At 49.2% G+C, this 18,270-nt stretch overlaps 1 protein-coding gene across 1 annotated transcript in view; it reads right to left on the bottom strand.

Moving 5' to 3' along the window:
- Positions 1-9,792: 9,792 nt before the first annotated feature.
- The window catches only part of DSCAML1 (DS cell adhesion molecule like 1), a 489,982-nt gene continuing 481,504 nt past the window's right edge, over positions 9,793-18,270 (bottom strand). Inside the window, exons 27-32 of the mRNA XM_074304151.1 lie at positions 18,093-18,123; positions 17,746-17,864; positions 17,267-17,419; positions 16,568-16,762; positions 14,172-14,483; positions 9,793-11,381 (exon numbers count right to left, since the gene is read on the bottom strand). Of these exons, the coding sequence (XP_074160252.1) occupies positions 10,903-11,381; positions 14,172-14,483; positions 16,568-16,762; positions 17,267-17,419; positions 17,746-17,864; positions 18,093-18,123 (1,289 nt within the window). The 3' untranslated portion in view covers positions 9,793-10,902. The remainder of the gene's footprint in view (positions 11,382-14,171; positions 14,484-16,567; positions 16,763-17,266; positions 17,420-17,745; positions 17,865-18,092; positions 18,124-18,270) is intronic.

Below are 18,270 nucleotides of genomic sequence, written 5' to 3'. Positions count from 1 at the left end.
AATAAAAATTATTTTTTAAAAAATCGACAAAATTCTATTTTCTCTGCCTTCCTTCTCTCTCCCATTGAAAACAAGAAAACAAACCTTTGTCACAAATATGCAGCCAAACAAAATAAATTCTTGCACCGGCCATGTTCCAAAAATAAATAGATAACATAATAATTATAAAGTATATAAGTATAAACATGCACACACATATAATTCTGCACACACATGTGTAGCCTGCTTTATCACAAGGATGGTAGCAGCCACCATGTTTCATCTTAGAAACGACCTTAGGCATGTAGCCCTTGGGGATGGCCACTTGCACCTGCACCAGGTCCTCCCCAGGGGCTACATTTCCAAGGTGAGATATTTGGAGGGTCAGAACTGCATCCTCTCCCAGGCCAGGTGGTCTGGTGGTCACAGCTACAATATCTGTTCTTCTGGGACCGACCTGAACCTTTAGGAAAAAATGCCTACTTCCTTCCCAGCCTGAGTGCCCCAGCCCTGTGGAAACAGGACATACAGCATGCCCACCCTTCCTCGGGGGCAAACAGCAACTTCTTTTTTTTTTTTTTCCTGGTTGATCCATTTTTTAAAAATAATATTATCCCTTGTATTCATTTTTCCAAATTATCCCCCCTCCCCCCGATGACAGGCAATCCCATACATTTTACATGTGTTACAATATAACCTAGATACAATACATGTGTGTGAATATCATTTTCTTGTTGCACATTAATTATTAGATTCCGAAGGTACAAGTAACCTGGGTAGATAGATATTAGTGCTAACAATTTACATTCACTTCCCAGTGTTCCTTCTCTGGGTGTAGCTACCTCTGTCCATCATTGATCAACTGGAAGTGAGTTGGATCTTCTTTATGTTGAAGATTTCCACTTCCATCAGAATACATCTTCATACAGCATTGAAGTATACAGTTATCTTCTGGTTCTGCTCATTTCACTCAGCATCAGTTGATTTAAGTCTCTCCAGGCCTCTCTGTATTCCTCCTGCTGGTCATTTCTTAGAGAGCAATAATATTCCATAACCTTCATATACCATAATTTACCCAACCATTCTCCAATTGATGGACATCCATTCAACTTCCAGTTTCTAGCTACAACAAAAAGAGCTGCCACAAACATTTTGGCACATACAGGTCTCTTTCCCTTCTTTAGTATTTCCTTGGGGTATAAGCCCAGTAGTAGTATGGCTGGGTCAAAGGGTAGGCAAAGTTTGACAACTTTTTGGGCATAATTCCAGATTGCTCTCCAGAATGGCTGGATTCTTTCACAACTCCACCAGCAATGTATCAGTGTCCCAGTTTCCCCACATCCCCTCCAACATTCATCGTTATTTGTTCCTGTCATCTTAGCCAATCTGACAGGTGTGTAGTGGTATCTCAGAGTTGTCTTAATTTGCATTTCTCTGATCAGTAGTGATTTGGAACACTCTTTCATATGAGTGGAAATAGTTTCAATTTCTTCCTCTGAGAATTGTCAAACAGCAACTTCTAGGAGCTCAGAGGGCAGGCAGCTGGTTCCAATCTGCCGCTTGCCAACTACTGTTACTCATCTGAAAAGGGGGATGGTAGCAGCAATTGGCTCACAGGGTTATTGCAGGGGTTAACTGGGATAAATGGGAAATGCTGAGCCAGCTTTAAGAACTTATTTAAGTGCTGGTTCTTACACTATGGAGTTCTTGATGCTGAGGGAATACTCTCCTCAGGAAGACAGTGGGCTCTTTTTATCCCCAGATTTAAAAAATAAAGGCTAGCCCTTTCCTGTAGCGCAGCTGAAAATCTTAGTGGGGCCTGCGTGCGTTTTATCCCTTGTTTGTTGTTAGAAGTCAGAGGGTCACCGAACAGTCGTTTATGGTCATATTTTACAAGAAGTCCTGTATGATTTCGACGCCCCAGTGGAAGAAAGTCTTTAAGCTTGTGTTTTGTTCTACTGAATCAGAAGATAAATAAAATAAGATTTTGTATTTTCTGTGTGATTATGAAAATGTGGCTTGTAGATCATTTGTGAAAGCCTACCTGTTTCTTTTTCATATATATATGTGTGTATATATACATATGTTTGTCAAAGATACCCTTGATACAAGTATAGTTCATCCTCTGGAAGATTTTATAAAAATGAGAAAATAAGCATATGGATTGTTTGCAATGAATGTTTTCTTAATCACCTATTATTATTAGTATATTACATACTTATATAAAGCTATTAATGTAGTTTATGGTTTTTTTATTCTTCTGTTATCTGTTCCTGAGATTGAGTCCCTTTAATCAATTCAGAGTAAGAGCATGGCTTAATAGTACAGTAGTGAACTTGGCATCAGGGGATTTAAGAATCCCTCCCCGTGATTTTGCTGGTTCTGTGGCTGTGGGCAGGTCACCTAAGCTCTCACAGAATCCACTTCCTCATAGTCATTACGTCCTCTCACAGCATTGTAACGATTAAATGGGTAAAACACTTTGCAGATCTTTAAAGAGCTACATAAATGGGAACTTTTATTGTAAGGAAAGGCTCAGGACAGCCATATGCACTCCTGACTCACCAGATTTTTTTCCCCACCAAGCCACGAAAGTGCCTTCCCCTCACCTCACTTTTCAGCTTCCTTCTGCATCTTCCCTGTGAGAATGTAAGCTCCTGGAAGGCAGGGACTTTTTTTTTTTTTTTTTGGCTATTATTTCTATTTCCAGCTTTTAGTACAGTGCCTAGAAAAATGTAAATATACTTAATTGTAGGGGCAGCCAAGTAGTGCAGTGGAGAGAGCACCAGCCCTGAAGTCTGTGTTTTTATTATCACAAGATTTCACTGCCTGCAGCATGAACAAGTCTGTGTGGACTTGGTCTGTTCCATTTTTCCTAAGGTAAAAGGTGAAAAAAAATCCACACACTATAAATGTGGTGGTTCCATTGTTATTGATGATGAGATATTGACAAATCTGTTACAGTTTTCATTAACGAAGCTTCTGCCACTTTCTTCCATGTATATCCATGGGATGATGGGTGGGTTCCGAGGTATGTTTTTGTTCCTTAGGAATAGAAATTATTTAACTTTTTGTATTGACATCCCCGGTGAAGTATAGCAAACTTGTATAGTACAGTACTTGACACATTAACATTTGTTGCTTGACATATATGCATAATTACATTAGATTGTAAGCTGTTGGGTTGAAATCCCAAAATTTGGGGGTTCTTGACATGCGTTACAAGATAACTCAAGAGACTTTGTCGGTTTAGATCATCTCCAAATCAAGAGGCCAACAGTTGCTTATGGCACCATTGACAGTGGGCTAAGTTCCAAGAGGGAGTCAGAAGGGGGAGATGAGACTAGGTCTACCTATAACGAAGAGTGTTGGATTTAGAGGTGGCAGAGTCCAGGTTTCCCCGCCCACCTCAGACACTTAAACTGTGTCACTATTAGCAAATCACTTAACCTTTATGTACCTCAGTCCATTTTTAAAATGGACACCATAATGCCCATAGTTCCCATCTCACCGAGCTGTTGTGGGGAGCGAATGAGATAATATAGAGGTCAAACATTTTGTAAACTTTAAAGTGCCACGTAAATGCCAATATTTATTTTTAAAATTATTATTATCATGCCCCTTTTGTTCCTTCTTCTTTAGTGTCTTAGTAAACCAGTCATCTCAGCCCCTTTCCCATTCTGAAGGAGTCCCATATCATCCGCCTGATCCCAAGACCATAGGACCATCGCATTTCCATACATGGAAGGAGGGGTAGAGGAGGTTCTATGTGACTCCTTTAGGGCAGGGAGGAGCCTGGGAGGACTGGCAGTCTTAGTCCCCCTTTTCTCCATCCCCAGAGTGAAGGGAGCGCCTGGACCAGATGCTGGGGAATGTTGCTTTCAGCACCCATGCCCAAGACAAAGTTTCATTCTCATGAACAGAAGACATGGCAAGCAGAGGGACAGAGGGGTGTGGAGCTCCACAGCTGTTTGCTTCCTCCAGGAACCTGTTGTTCCCCATTTTATGCTTCCTTCCTTGGGCACTATCAGAGATCCTGTCCCCTGGAAGGCCTGGAGGTCAGAATTTTCCTGTTTTTGGGGGGTCCCGCCTCCCTTTGAGAAGGGAACCCACTCATCTCGGTATTTTCAGGTCATAGGGGTTCGGGGGCCACAGTTTCACGTTACCCAGTCTGGACATTTGGTCATAATGAGGTCTCACTTCAGCCATTATTTTGGGTTAGCCCGTCTTGCTGGGTCCGATTTCCTTTTCTATTATAAGCAGGCAAGAGCTTTTTGTACTCGGTGCTCACTCATGTGAGGGAACAAACACCTGTACATGAAGGAGAGGTCTATGAATTGCTGCTGGAAGGGGGCAGTGGGATGGAAGCTGGAGCTGGGGGGGGGATTTCTGCATTATGAGACTCTATCTCCAGAATTCCAAGGAGGCTGCTCTAGCTTGGGATCTGCTCCTGGTAACAGGGGCCTCTCCTCTGATGTTGTTCTATGTGGACTTTACCTGGACTTGTTTTATGTGATTTCTGTAGAGACTCCCAATGGATTAGGAGCAGGCTTTTTACTATCACTTATACAAGGTAGGGGATGTTCTGGGGCATGGAGTGCACTGTCTGAGAGGGTTAATTCCTTTGGAGGAACTTTGTCCAAAAACTCTATTGGAGCTGCAGAAAGCTGATAGGTACCTGACCATTGCTCTATCCACAGTCTGTCAATCTATCTCTTTATCCACCCACCCATCCATCTGTCCATCTGTCTGTCTGTCTACTTATTTACCTGATTGCTCACCTGCCTGGCTAGCTACCTGTGTCTGCTAACCAACCAGAGGGAACAAGATCTACCAAAATCCACGGAGGCTTTTTTCTTTGTGCCTGAGTCCTGACTACCTGAGCAGTTAATAGAACTCGGTTGTTATTTCTTTTCTCTGTGGGATACAGCTGCGTATCAGTCTCTGCTTCATTGTAGGTGTCCATCTGTCTCTTCCTGTTTTATGCTGCTGAAATCCTTTTCTCCTTTCTTTCACAGGCTAGCGCCACCTCTACCATAAAGTCTCTAATATTCCCCGCTGAGGTGATTCCCTCCTTCTGCAGATTTTCTAAGAATCTGATTCTTTACTCCTATTACATTTCTTTTGTAGCAGACTTATTTGTATAGGTCCCTTATTTCCTTTATTAGCTTGCGAGTTCTGTGAGGTCAGGGACTCCATCTAATTTCACCTCTGTATCTTCCCCAGATCCTAGCCCTTACTCTTAGTAGGTGACTCATAAATACTGGCTGGAGAAAACAGAATTGAATTTCCCATCTTTCCATTGGTCACAGAGAGGCATTTTTTTCTGAGTGATCACTTACCATTATCTAAGGGCTGGGAGGACTTGTAGTTTCTTATTTCCTCCTACCAACCCTATGTATTAAGTGCCTACTGCGGGTAAAGTATGAGGGATGCAAAGCTACAAGGGGTAGCTATGGGAAGAAATCAGCTTTACAAAGGACGAGATGGCAGTGCAGATGGACACGGCCTGTCTGAAAAGATCTTGAGTTTTTTAGTGGACTGCAGCCTTCATGTGAATTAGCACAGAACAATGACGACCAAAAATGAGAACAATCTTGGGCTGCAACATAATGAACAAACAAAGCACTGAGGAATGGAGGTGATTGCACTTTGGTCTTCTGCCCTGGTCAAACTGTAACGGGAATATTGTGTACAGAAATAGGCACCTAATTTACAAAGGACATGATGTAAAATAGAACAAATGGGATGGTAAAAAGGCTTGAGTCTATGATTCAGGATGACAGGTTGAAATAACTTCTGATATTTTATTGGGAGAAAGAAAGATTGGAACACGATAGCTGTCTTCAAAGGGAGAGGAATTAGAGTTGTATTGATTGGCCCCAGAGAGTGGAAGTTGGAGTAAGGGGTAGAAATTGCAAAGACACATTTATGTTTGAGTATCTAAAAAGGAGGGACAGCTAGGGGGCACAGTTGTTAGAGTGCCAGGCTGGGAGACAGGAGCACTCATTTTCCTGAGTTCAAATCCGGCCTCAAACACTTCCTAGCTGTGTGACTCTGGGCAAGTCACTTAACCCTGTCTGCCTCAATTTTCTCATCTGTAAAATGAACTGAAGAAGGAAATGGCAAAATCACTTTAGTATCTTTGCCAAGAAAGAGCTGGACGTGACTGAAAATGACTGAACAATAACAAATTTTAAAATGAAATGAACTAAAAATATGATGGGTTCCTCTTACCAGAGATCTTTAAGGGGTGATTGGATGTGGTGGCCATTGAGGTCCCTTTCTACTCTCAAGTAATGCGATTCTGTGACCATTTGTCAGTTGTGTCCTAGTACACCTGAGCATGTCAGGTATGTAATTGAGTTATGGAATGGTGCAATGGGAAGGGCCCTGAGTCAAAATCTCGCCTTTGATGCGACCACTGGTGTGGTGTTGGAAAAGTCCCTGAACCTCTTTTGACCTCAGTTTTCTCATCTGTATAATGAGACAGGTGGGCTAGAGAGCCTCTGAGCCTCCTCTGACCACCCCCCCCCCCAAGCTCCCTTCTTGGATGACCAATGATATCCTTTCCAACTCGGAAGCTGTGACTATCAATCACGTCACAAGGGACATAAGTATGAAGAGGAAGTCCAGGCAAGGTGAGACGATTCATCTCACCTTCAGAGAGAGAGAAGAGACCGACAAGCAGGGAGCTTGGAAGCCTTTCACTCAGTCGGAAGGACTCCAAGGTCCATTCTCACCTTCTCATCCTCCGGATGAGACGCTGCAGGCCCAGACAGGCTGATGACTCCCCAGCCCTCCCTCGAGGCTGTCCGAGCAGTGTTGGCAGGCAGACGTCCGAAGGAATGGAGGCCTTCTGCAGGTTAACAACCTTGGAGAGCTGGGCTTTGCTCTGAATTGCCTGTGTGACTGAGGTCAAAGCTCCTCCAGAGCTGCTCACTTTATTAATGCAAAGAAGATTGAAGCTGGAAACATAAAATGAGACATTTCTGCTTGAGAGTGGCCACAAACCGAGCAGTATCATTTTATTCCAGAGCAGTTTGGGGATTTTGGCCTCCCTCAGTACATAAATGTGCCCTTGGCTAGTCTATGAAATTTGTGTCAAGGGAGGCTAAGATTTAGAGCTGGAAAGGGCCCTTTTATTTCACACATAAAGCGACGAAGGCCTAAGTGTCTGGAACTGCTCTTAGCCTAGAATTCCAAGGGGGCCACGACCAACACACCCTTTTCTCTCTGGTCGTGCCGGACCCCCGTTTCCTCACTGGAAGCCAGTGCTTTTTGAGACTCATCCAAGTACCCATCTCCTGCAGGATCCTTGTCTTGGCCCAGATGGCTGACATCCTCGTCCCTTCTCTGAAAACCTGATGGCCTCTGAGGTCCCTATGAAAAATAAAATTTAGTTGTTGATAATTTAGTTGTGTTTTTTTTTAAATTGCTTTATTAGTATCTTTTATTGTTGTTCTCTTATTGCAAAGATGATACAGACTTGGTGATCACTTGAAGTCTGAGCTTGGCTAATATAGGTTAATTATTTCATTATTACAGTGAGTGAGAATATTTAAGAGAAATTAAAATGTCAAAATCAGAGCTCTAGATTTAATATTTGTAAAAGCTGTGCCTTATATTGGACATTGTTATAGACTTGATTATCATGTTGGATTTAAGCCTATAAGTCACATATAGAATACATCCTCTTTCCTTTTGGCTTTCCCCGTTGCTGCCATGGTAGGACCGTTTCCCTCCACGCTCATGTATTCATTCATATTTTGCTAGGTGCCCGACACTGCTTAACGTGAGGGACATGAACATGAAAGATGTCATTTAGTTGGAGCGAGGTGCTGGATCCGAGTCCTTGTTCTGTTGCTTAAGGTCTTTATTAAATATATTATTAAGAATAATAACAATAGGGGCCGCTAGGTGGCGCAGTGGATACAGCACCAGCCCTGAACTCAGGAGGACCCGAGTTCAAATCTGGTCTCAGACACTTAACACTTCCTAGCTGTGTGACCCTGGGCAAGTCACTTAACCCCAACCTCAGGAAAAATTAAAAAAGATAAATTGCTAATTGGGTGAGAACACCTCTCTCTGTTCCTTTGAGTTAAGGGTCACCCAGCGAGGGGGCAGGCCTGACTCCAGGGCTGGGAGCTGTCTCCTCCCTTTCTCTACCACTGTCAGAGAGGTGAAGGGGCAGGAGCAGGGATCTGGGGGAAAAGGAGATCTGGGTTTAGGGTCAGAGGACGTGGCTTCAAAATCTAACTCTGCTACTTACTATCTGTGTGGCCTCGGCACGCCGTTCACTAAAATCTTAACACACTTACACAAAATAAGGCTGTTGCCCTGGATGACCCCAAAGATTCCTTTAATCTTTTTCCAATTTTTTCCCTTTAATCTTTAAATCACGATTATAATCTTTCAAGGTCAGCCTGAAGTCCTCCTCTGCGAAGACTTCCCTGATACACACCGTGGGCCTTCAAAATGAGGGGAGGGTGGTCCAGTGGACTTCTGATGTTTCTTCCCGCTCCGAGTCTGGGTAATGGTGGAAGAGGATCAGGCAGGGCAGGATGCTCCGGCGCCCGGCCTGGGGTACCCACGAGGGCCTGTCACCTAATTTGCAATCTCAGAGATGAGTCAGTGCGTTTCGTGGGGGATGGGCGATGTCTGGTGACATATTCTTTTGTCCCTTCCCCCTTTTTAGACAAAGAGCAGACATCTAGATGGCCAATCAGAGGTGTCAAATGGCATTCGCAGGCCAGGCACCTGGGGAATGTTTAACAACATAAAAAAGTGCAATATACTTAATATGAATTTGTGATTTTCTACGTCCCGACGAGGCGCGTTTCTGAGTTTGCCCCACGGAGCTCAGTGACTGTAGGAGTCAGAACTGAGAGCTGCAGAGGGGGATGGGAAGAGCTTTCTGCCCAGGAGCAGCCGCAGAGCGGGCTGAGGCGGGACCTCTCACCTTTCTGCCTGGAGTGACGTAGGAGCCCGAATTAAAAAAAAAAGTTTTATTGATCCTTTTTTTTTTTTCCTGGCCAGGCAACGAGGGTAAGCGGCTTGTCCAAAATCACACAGATAGTTAAGCGTTAAGTGTTTGGGGCAGAATTTGAACCCGGGCTGGGACGGGCTTGCCCCACTGCCCCTGACTCTGCGCTCTGGGTCTTCCCAAGGCGGCCCCCGACCCGCGAGTCCAGCCCTAGCGCTTTAAAGCCGCTTCCCCCTCCCCAAAGGCCCCCCGCTCCAGGCCCGGAAGGAGCCTCGCGCTGCGACGCCAGCTCCAGGCCTGGCAGGGAGAAGGGAGAGGCGGCCCGGGCCCGGGGCTGCTCTGCGCGACCTTAGTAACCAGGGGCCCGTTCGGGGTTTTCTAAGCCACGATGCTGAGACGGTCTGGGACGGCGACTTTCTGCGGCTGCTCTTACAGAAACCGAGGCCCCGGAGTGACCCGCTGAGGGCCGCCCAGCCAGGAGGCGGCTGAGGCCGGTCCTCCCCGGGCCCAGGGCTTCACCCACCGTTCCCAGGCCCTACCCGCCCTCCACGCCCTGTGCGGCTGCTCCGGCGCTCGGCTCTTCCCTCTCTGACGTCTAGCACTTAGTCTCCCCAGCCTCAAGCGCCCGGTAGCCGGGGATGAAATGCATTTATTGTGGCATTTAAGGCCCTCTCCACTGCCTTTGCAGCCTCGGTTCTCGTGACTCTCCTTCAAAGGTCCCAAAGAGAACACTACGCGTAGCCTGCCCTCAAGCCCAAGCCCGCTTTATTGGAGCCGGAGCTCAGCGTTTCTGGGAACACAAAGGGGGCGCTCCCTCCTCCCCCCTCCTCCGCCGGGCCTTCGCTTTCCCCCACACTGCCTCTGGGGCCCCTTTCTTTGGGCGCTGCTCCCTGATCCTTTCTCTCTCCTCAAACAGCCCTTTCTCTGTGAGACGTTTCCTTCCAGTGGAGTGCAGGACTCCGGAGGGCAGGGACGGTTTGATTTTGTCACCCAGTGCCCGCACCGGAATCCCCCCTCAGCTAGGGGGCGCAGTGGATAGAGCACGAGCCCTGGAGACAGGAGGACCCGGGTTCAAATGTGGCCCCAGACCCCTAACATTTCCTGCCTGTGTGACCCTGGGCAAGTCACTTAACCCCAATTGCCAAAGAGAAAAAAGAAAATTAATCATTGATAATATGGGCTGAATTAAGCTGAATTCTCTTCTCTCGGGTTTGTCCCTAAGCTCAGCATTTGAACTATTTAAAATTTTACTAATATGCTACACCCGGCCGGACTAGAAGGCCGCCTTCGTGGGCCCCGGCCTGGCGCTCTCCTCGCCCGCTCCTGCCCGGCCAGACTCCGCGACCACCACGTAGAAACATAACCTTTATTGCACACGGCGCTGGTTTTTTTTCATAGAAAAAGGTATTAACACATAAGCATCTGCAAAGTGAAGCAATTCCTGGTTTTCTTGGAACAGTAAAATCGCATGCAATGTCCGAGACTTGGGATTTTGGTCTTGTCCAAACCCACCGAGATCAGGCTGCGGGGAAAGAGTAAGGAGGGAGGAGGGGGGGGAGGAGGGGGATCGCTGAGTCTTTGTGCCTCTTTCCTCAACACAAAGAGGGAGAAATATATGTGAGTGTATAGACCCGTGGGTGTCTATACCGCCCACATACGCCTGCCTGCCTGCGTGCGCGCGCGCGCCCCCGGGAGTGTCTGTGTCTGAGCGAGTGTGACCGCGGTCAGATTCTTTGTGCCCTGGCTTCATGAGAAGAAGAAAATAGTTTCATTTATACAAAAGAGTTCTATGTACAAGTTTGTGGGTCGGGTGGAGTCTCGTGGCCGCCGCCGCGGTTCTCGGTCTTTTCCTTTTCTGACAGCTTCATATAAATAACGCAAGAAAAGAGTTTGAGGGGGAGGGCGGGGCGAGGGCGCGGCTCCCGCCCCGCGGGGCCCTACACCAGCGTGTACGACTTGGAGTAGGCCCCCGCCCCCTGCTTCTGAGACCGGCCCACGCCCGAGGCGCTCATCTCGAGAAGCGAGTCCCTGGAGCCGCCCATTTTGGTGTGGGGTCCTCCGGCCCGCGGGGGCTCAGTGCTGGGCGCCGGGGGAGCAGTTGCCGTGGGGGCGGCTGCGGGGGGGGGCTCGGCGGCGGGGGCTGTGGGAGGCGGGGGCGCGGCCCCGGCCGGTGGGCCCGGCATAGCCAGAGTCCTCTGAGGTAAGGTAGCTGTGGAGGCCGGAGCCCCGGGGTGGGGGAGGCCCAGGGGCTTGCTGGCGGGGTCCAAGGTCAGGTGGCGGGCCTGCGGGTGGTAGGTCCGGGCCATGTTTCGGATGGAGGCCTCGCGGGGCGGGACCACGGGGCAGGGCTCGTGGCCGTCCGCCTTGCGGAAGAAGGTGTCCGACTTGACGTACAGCGGCAGGTTGCAGTATTCACCTGGAACCACAAAACCACAGAGTCTTAGGGGCCGAGTGCTCTGACCTCTTCTCCATTAGAGACTGTTATGTGATTACACATATATAATACGTAATACATATGTACATGCGATGTACAAGACATTATGTATTTTATATATACCTATAATATGGAGCATTATTATAATATCAGATATTACTATATATTATATATACTATTATGGGAGCATCCCTCCTGTTCCAGCCTGCGAGGCCCGGGGCTCCCTCCCCGACACTCCAATCCGTTGCTGAAGGGCTCTGACTATCAGGCCTTTGTCCGTTAAGGGGAAGGCCGCCTTGTCCATACTTTAAGCCACTTGGTGCGTCTCCTGGGGCTGTACAGAGCAAGCCTAAGGCTTCTCCAAGACAGCCGTCGCTTCCTGTTAAATGGCTGCTGGTCCCTCCCCACCCAGGCCCGCTTCCTCTGAGCCGGCTTGTCCTGTGATACCCGCACAAACTCGGTGCCCCGGCCTTGAGAGGGGAGGGAGCCCCGGGTTCAGGGTCAAGGTCCCCCTGCTCTGTCAGAAAAAAGTCCCTGGGCTTGAGATTCCGAAGTCCGACCCCGGACCGGAGCTACCTACAGAGGATCTCCACGCGGATGAAGGTATTTTCAGGGTCATTAGCAGCACCATTTTTATCCCGGATTGGCTCTCCTCTCAGCCCCCAACATGCTTTGGGGCTGCGTCACCCCACATGAAACTATACACTCAGGCCACCTCCTTTCATTTTACTTGCACCGGAGTGCAGCATCTCTGGGAAGGCAGGTTTGCTGACAGCCCCCCCCCCCCATCTGCTTCTCCTGGTGGCCCCTGCGCCCTCCCTGGATCTCCCATTTGAGTGTGGGGTCCTCTAGCCCCAGTGCTGGGGGAGCCACTGTGTGGTGCTCCCCTCCCTTGTAATGCCCACTAAAACCACTTCTCCTGGGCATCACACATCGGGCACAGCTGGTGTCAGAGTGGAACTTTAGCACCGGCCTCTCCTGGCCCGATGTGTGAGTGAAGGGATCTCTCTGAACTTAAACTTCCTCAATACAACAAATACTTTCACTCAACAGGGTTATTATTAGGAAATGTAAACCTTGAATGTCTGTATCACAACATAAAATGTTTTCTGATTATCCTGTTATCCCAAATAATTAAAAACTAGTTTTGTTTCCATGTTCATGCCTAGGACCATGCATCCTTTAGTTATTTATTTTTAAAGGTAATTGGGGTTAAGTGATTTGCCCCGGGGTTACACAGGAAGTATCTGAAGCTGGATTTGAACTCAGATCCTCTTGGCTTTAGGGCCATACTCTAGCCACTGCGCCCCCTAGCTGCCCCCCTCTCCTACTCTTTTGACCCTGATGGATGAGCCATTTCAGAACTCTTCCCCCCCCCCCCCAATGTCTCTGATGGGTTAGGGAGGGCTCCCTTGGCTCAGGAAATCTCTTCATTTCAGCGTGACTTTGTCCTGCCCAATACCTTTGTGTTTCTGTCCCCTGCCCCCTCCTCATATTCAAAAAAAATTTGTGAACCACCTATTAAGTACCAAGCACTGGTCCTCAGTCTTGCAAATAAGCTACCGGCAGCTCTGGACAGGTGAAGCAGAGATGGTGTGGAGGGAAGTCTTGGGCTGGAGACTCTACTGCTCAGGTGTGTCCCAAGGTCAAAGATAAAAAGCAGTTTCCCACATGTCCCAGTGTCCCTAGCAGCTGGATGGCAGTGTGCTGCACCTGCCATCAGGAAGCTCTGAGTTCAAACCCAGCCCCAGACACTTATTTGTGTGACTCAGCCTCCAGTTTCCTCAGTGTGAAATGAGGAGAAAATGCTCTATCTCACAAGGTTGTCATGAGCATTAAAAGAGAATGTTTGTAAAGCACTCAGCACAGTAAGAGCTTAATAGATGCTTTGTTTCCTCCCATAGCAACACACTGTTTTGTGGGAATAAGGAACTGGAACAGAGCAGATGTCCTTTGATGGGAAGTGGCCAGAAACATTTCTGATGAGAAGGTGGTTGTTGTTCGGGGAGGGGGGGGTGACCCCATTTGGGATTTTCTTGGCAGAGATACTGGAGGGGCTGGCCACCTGCTTCTCCAGCTCATTTTACAAATGAGGAAACTGAGGGGAACCCAGGGTTCAGTGACCCTCCCAATGCCACCCAGCTAGGAAGTGTCTGAGGCTGGATTTGAACTCCCGAAGATGAGCCTCCCTGACTCCAGGCCGGGTCTGGCCCAGTACCACTGGCTGGCTGGGTGTCTGCAAACGGAGCGTTGGGCCTGGAGTCCAGAGGAAGGTCTGAGTCTAATTCTAATCTCAGATACTTAACTAGCCCAGTGATCCTGGGCAAGCCATGTAACCCTGCCTGCCTCAGTTTCCTTATCTGTAAAATAAGCCGCAGAAAGAAATGGCAAACCTTTCTAGTATCTTTGTCAAGAAAAGCCCAAATGGGTCAGGAAAGGTCCATGAGGACTCAATCACAAGAGTGAGATAAAGGCCCTGGGTGACTTTGGGCAAGTCCCTGGAACTCTGGCTACCTGTTAAACAAAGCTGGGGCCCTCAGTCTCTAAGGTTAGACTCGGGATCCCGAGACCTTTATTGTCTCTTTTTAACATCCTGGGCCACGGTCAAGGTGGGCCGAGCTGCCTGGTTCCTGGCCAGGGCAGAGGCCCCCTCTTTCCTTTCGGGGAGGATCCCGCCCCTAGGCTCAGCTGAGGCCCGCCGGGTGTTCGGGGTACGGCCAAGGGCTCGTGTGCTCAGGACCCTCCTGCTGCCGGTGGGCGCCTCCCACTCACTTTTGTTGGCACGGTGGGGGATGGGTACAGCCACGTTCTTGCCCCGGTCACTGTCTTGAGGCTTGGGGGGCGAGGCGGTGAAGCGGCAGATGCCCGGCTCGGAGGGGGTGCTCATGGAGGTCATGCTGTCGGCGTTCTCGTTGGTGCCCGTGGTCATCTGGTCCGAGGAGCTGTCCGAGATGAAGCACTCGGTGATCTCAAACTTGGCGTGCTGCAGCTGCTCCTCCAGCTTGGCATGCTCGTAGGCTCGGGCCAGCTCCTCGTAGGTGGAGGAGGCGCTCTCTGTGGACACCATGCTGTTCCGCCCTTTGTCTGGGGGGGGAGAGGCCAGTTAGAGAGGAGCGGAGGGAGGGGGCGAGGGAAGGAATGGAGAGAGAGGGAGGGAACGGAGAGGGAGGGAGGGAGCAAGAAAAGAAGAGAGAGAGGGAGGGGGAGGGAGGGAAAGAAAGAGACTGACAGACAAAGACAGAGATAGAGAGACAGAGAGACACACAGAGAAACAGACAGAGGCAGAGAGAGACAGAGACAGAGATAGAAACAAAGACAGACAGAGAAACAGGCAGAGAGACAGACAAAGAGACACAGACAGAGAGAGAAACAGAGACAGAGAGAGGAGGGAAGGAGGAAGGGAGAAGAGGACAAAGAGAGAGGAAAGGAGAAAAAGAGATCTGATCCATAGCACAGTGGAAAGAACAACAGAGGAAGATAGTTGGCGCTTGTGACCAGGTCTGCTTGTTTCTAGCTGTATGACTGGGAAAGTCACTTAGAAGTGAAAGATTAACATGTCATGGTGATTTCTCAGAGGCAAGATGTGAACCCAGAACTTCTGCCTCCAGAGCCAGCTTTCTCTCCACCCACTACAACCTCCCTCCTCTCTCTGGAGATATTGACAGGCAGCCTAGTGGAAAGAACATTGAGTTTAAATTCAAGTTAATGAGGTTTAAATCTTGGCAGTTACTTATTTTATCCATGTGATCTTGGTCAAGTCAGCTCTCTCTGGGTTTCAGGACAGGATAGATGAAGGAGCCTTTCCAAGGCTCCAAATCCCATGACCTGTTCTATTTCGCTTAGCTCACTGGGCCTTTATGGGCACTAAATTAGCTTCAATGTGTGAAGTATGCTGGAATTTTGCACAGGATGTGAAACTGGCTACTGGCATATATGGGCACAGTATCATAGTCAGATCCTGATCTGATTAGCAAGGAAGGCCTCCTTCCTCACGGCTCATCCTCTGCAGATGGAAGCAGTACAGCGTGGCGGGCTCGCAGCACCTAGGAGAAGGTGCCGGGGGAGTCAGAAATGTGATGGAGGGGGCTGGCATATTTTGAATGCTTAAGAATAGGGAATTAGCCTAGAGGATAGGGACAGCATGATTTAGTGGAAAGCAATACTTGGAAGAACTGAGTTTGAGCTCTTAAGCACGTCCCTGACCTCTTATTTTCTTTATCTGTATATTACATGGCTGTTAGAAAGAAGGTACTATGTAAGCCTTAAAAAGACACAGAACTGCAAATTTTTATAATAAAAATACTAATAATCACATCATACACCCAGTTTCCAAGACTTTTATTATTAATAGCGGTATCATCACACTTTATTTATTCATTTTGGTTAAGACCTATGATTTCTTTTTTGGGGGGGGGGCACTCCATGGTGAAGAAACTCCATTTATTTTTTATTTTTCTTGAAACTCCATTTATTAATACAGATTAGCAACTATCCTGCAATTTATATTCCTAGAGCCTCTCTTAAGACTAACATATGTCAAGGACCTGTGATTTCATTGGTGTGGGAACTCCTTCCATAGGAGGAAAATCAGTCACGTGCATCCAACATGGGATTTGTCCAGCTCACAGGGCTCGTAAGTGTAGAAGAAGGATTTGAATTCAGGTCTTGCAATAGTAAGGTCAGTGCACTGTGCCATGCTATCTCTTACAAAAATGAATAAGATAATTTTTATGGTTATCACCATCCTTTTTGCTCGGTTGTCCCTTTCTTTAAGTAGTTTCCCTAAGTAGCACTTTTTAATTGGGACCTACTTGTCTGGGTCTAGAGAGGTCAGGTGAATTGAATTCTCGACAGAACCCAATGGGGAACAATTGAATCCCCTCGAAGTTAAATCCTTAAAGTCAAACAGGGAAGGGATGGCTGGGTGGCGCAGTAGATAGAGCATCAGCCTTGGAGTCAGGAGGACTTGAGACACTTCAGACACTTACTAGTTGTGTGACCCTAGGCAAGGCACTTAACCCCGATGCCCAAAAGAAAAAAAAAATGAGTCTGACCAGGAGTCGTTGCCCCCTCTGGGAAGAGGATTGTGAGTGGCGCTCGTGATCTCTGCTTTTCCCCCAGGTCGGAGGACCCTGGATTTAGATCTGAAGGACTGGCCGGGGGCTCACCTGTGTCCTGGGAGAGGCTGGCACTGTAGCTGTCGCTCTCGGTGACCGTGATGCCGTGCTGGGACCCTACAGTGCGCCAGTCGGAGGTCAGGGTGCGGGCGGGAGTGGAGGCCTGGCACTTGGTCAGCGTCCACTGGCTGGAATAGCGATTGCGGGTGCTATGGGCCGACTTGACGTTCTTCCTGGACACAGGATCTGCACAAAGAAAGCAAGGGGGAGGGTTGCCCCAAGGCGCAGAGTGATGCGCTCCATAGCCTGTACTGAGGGTATTTTGTGTAGGGCTGGAGGGGAGGAAGGAAGCTGGGAAGACTTGTTCTGGATGATGGTTTCCGGTTCTTGTTGGGGGGCCCACCCCGCTTGTGGCTGAGGATGGAGGGCCGAGGGCAGAAGTTCCTGAGTAGCACAAAGAATGGCCCGGGCCGTGCCCGGAGCCTTGGGCTTGGAGGGCTGGGCACTTTTCTCCCTGACTCAAAATGACTTCACCTCTCCCTTCTCCTTTTCTTGCTCTCCTTGTGCCCTCCTGTGGTCCCTAGGGTTTCCTGTATGTCTTAAATATTGTTGGGAGGAAGTCCCAAATCTCTGGTCTAGCTCTGACTATGCTGGCCCTGGAGATGGGGAAGGAAGGAAAGCAGAGGGGTCAGGGGTTATGGGCGCCCAGGGAGCTTCCCGGGGAGGCAGGAGGGCAGGGCTCCCACATACTGGTGCCAGGCCGGATATCAGACATGTCGATGAGGGGTCCTGTGTTCTGGATGAGGGCCGGGTGATGCAGGGAGACGCCCGTGCAGAAGCTCTGGGGATTGACAGCCTGGCTGAACTCCGTGTCCGTCACGGGGATGGTGGCTTTGTCGTCCCCTGGAATGAGAATAAGAATCATAATCCTTGGCCAGCACTTATTGCAAAGGGCCCGAACTGTCTCTTTACCCCACGCCTGTGAAACCAGAAGGGAGGGATAGTGGTCCTTCAGGAGACCGAGGCCCAGAGAGGCGTGAGACAGCTGCCGGCCAGTCTGGGGCTGGACCACAGCCCTTCCTACCAGGCCACGAATAGCCTGACGGCGTCACACCGTGGCAACCATTCCCCTCTGGGGAGGACCCCCAGAGAAGGTCAGAGGCGAGCTTGGGTCAGAGGGCGGGGATGAGCAGGGAGCCACAGCTGGGCCCCCCAGAGGCTGTGCTCACCCAGCTGTTTGATACCCTCCTTGTCCTCAATCAGCAGCTGGACCCGGGGGATGTCAATGTGGAGCCGAGGGCCTTGGGGCGGCCCCTTCACGGGCGTGTCCAAGCTTCGATTGCTCTTGCTATGGAGGAAAGGAAGGATGCCCAGATAAGAGCCGTCTCAAGGGGCACAGAGGGAGGAGTGTTGGTCTGTTAGAGAAGGTGGTGGTGCAGGGGCTGGGCCGTAAGCAGGTGGGGGGCAGCTAGGGCCGGGAGCCCTAGTCCTGGGGAGGAAAGGAAGGGGTCAGGGTCCTGACGCTCAGAAGAGCTCCTGGTCCCAGCTTTGTGGGAGCGGGGTGTCGTCTGCTCACCTTATCAACATCTCTGCTAAGCTCTTGGCATCTGCAAAACACAAGAGAGAAGGTGCTGAGGGAGGAGGGGGCAGGTGCTGGGGGTACACCGGGAAGAGGGCACTGCAGGAGGATAGGCCACATAGCCAGAGGGAAAGCAGGGCATGGACAACCGAAGAGAATTCCCCACCTTGTTCCA

Source organism: Sminthopsis crassicaudata, chromosome 3 (genome assembly GCF_048593235.1).
Source record: "Sminthopsis crassicaudata isolate SCR6 chromosome 3, ASM4859323v1, whole genome shotgun sequence".
Taxonomy (NCBI): domain Eukaryota; kingdom Metazoa; phylum Chordata; class Mammalia; order Dasyuromorphia; family Dasyuridae; genus Sminthopsis; species Sminthopsis crassicaudata.
Note: the sequence above shows the minus strand (reverse complement) of the source record. Positions and strands in the feature narration are given on the sequence as shown.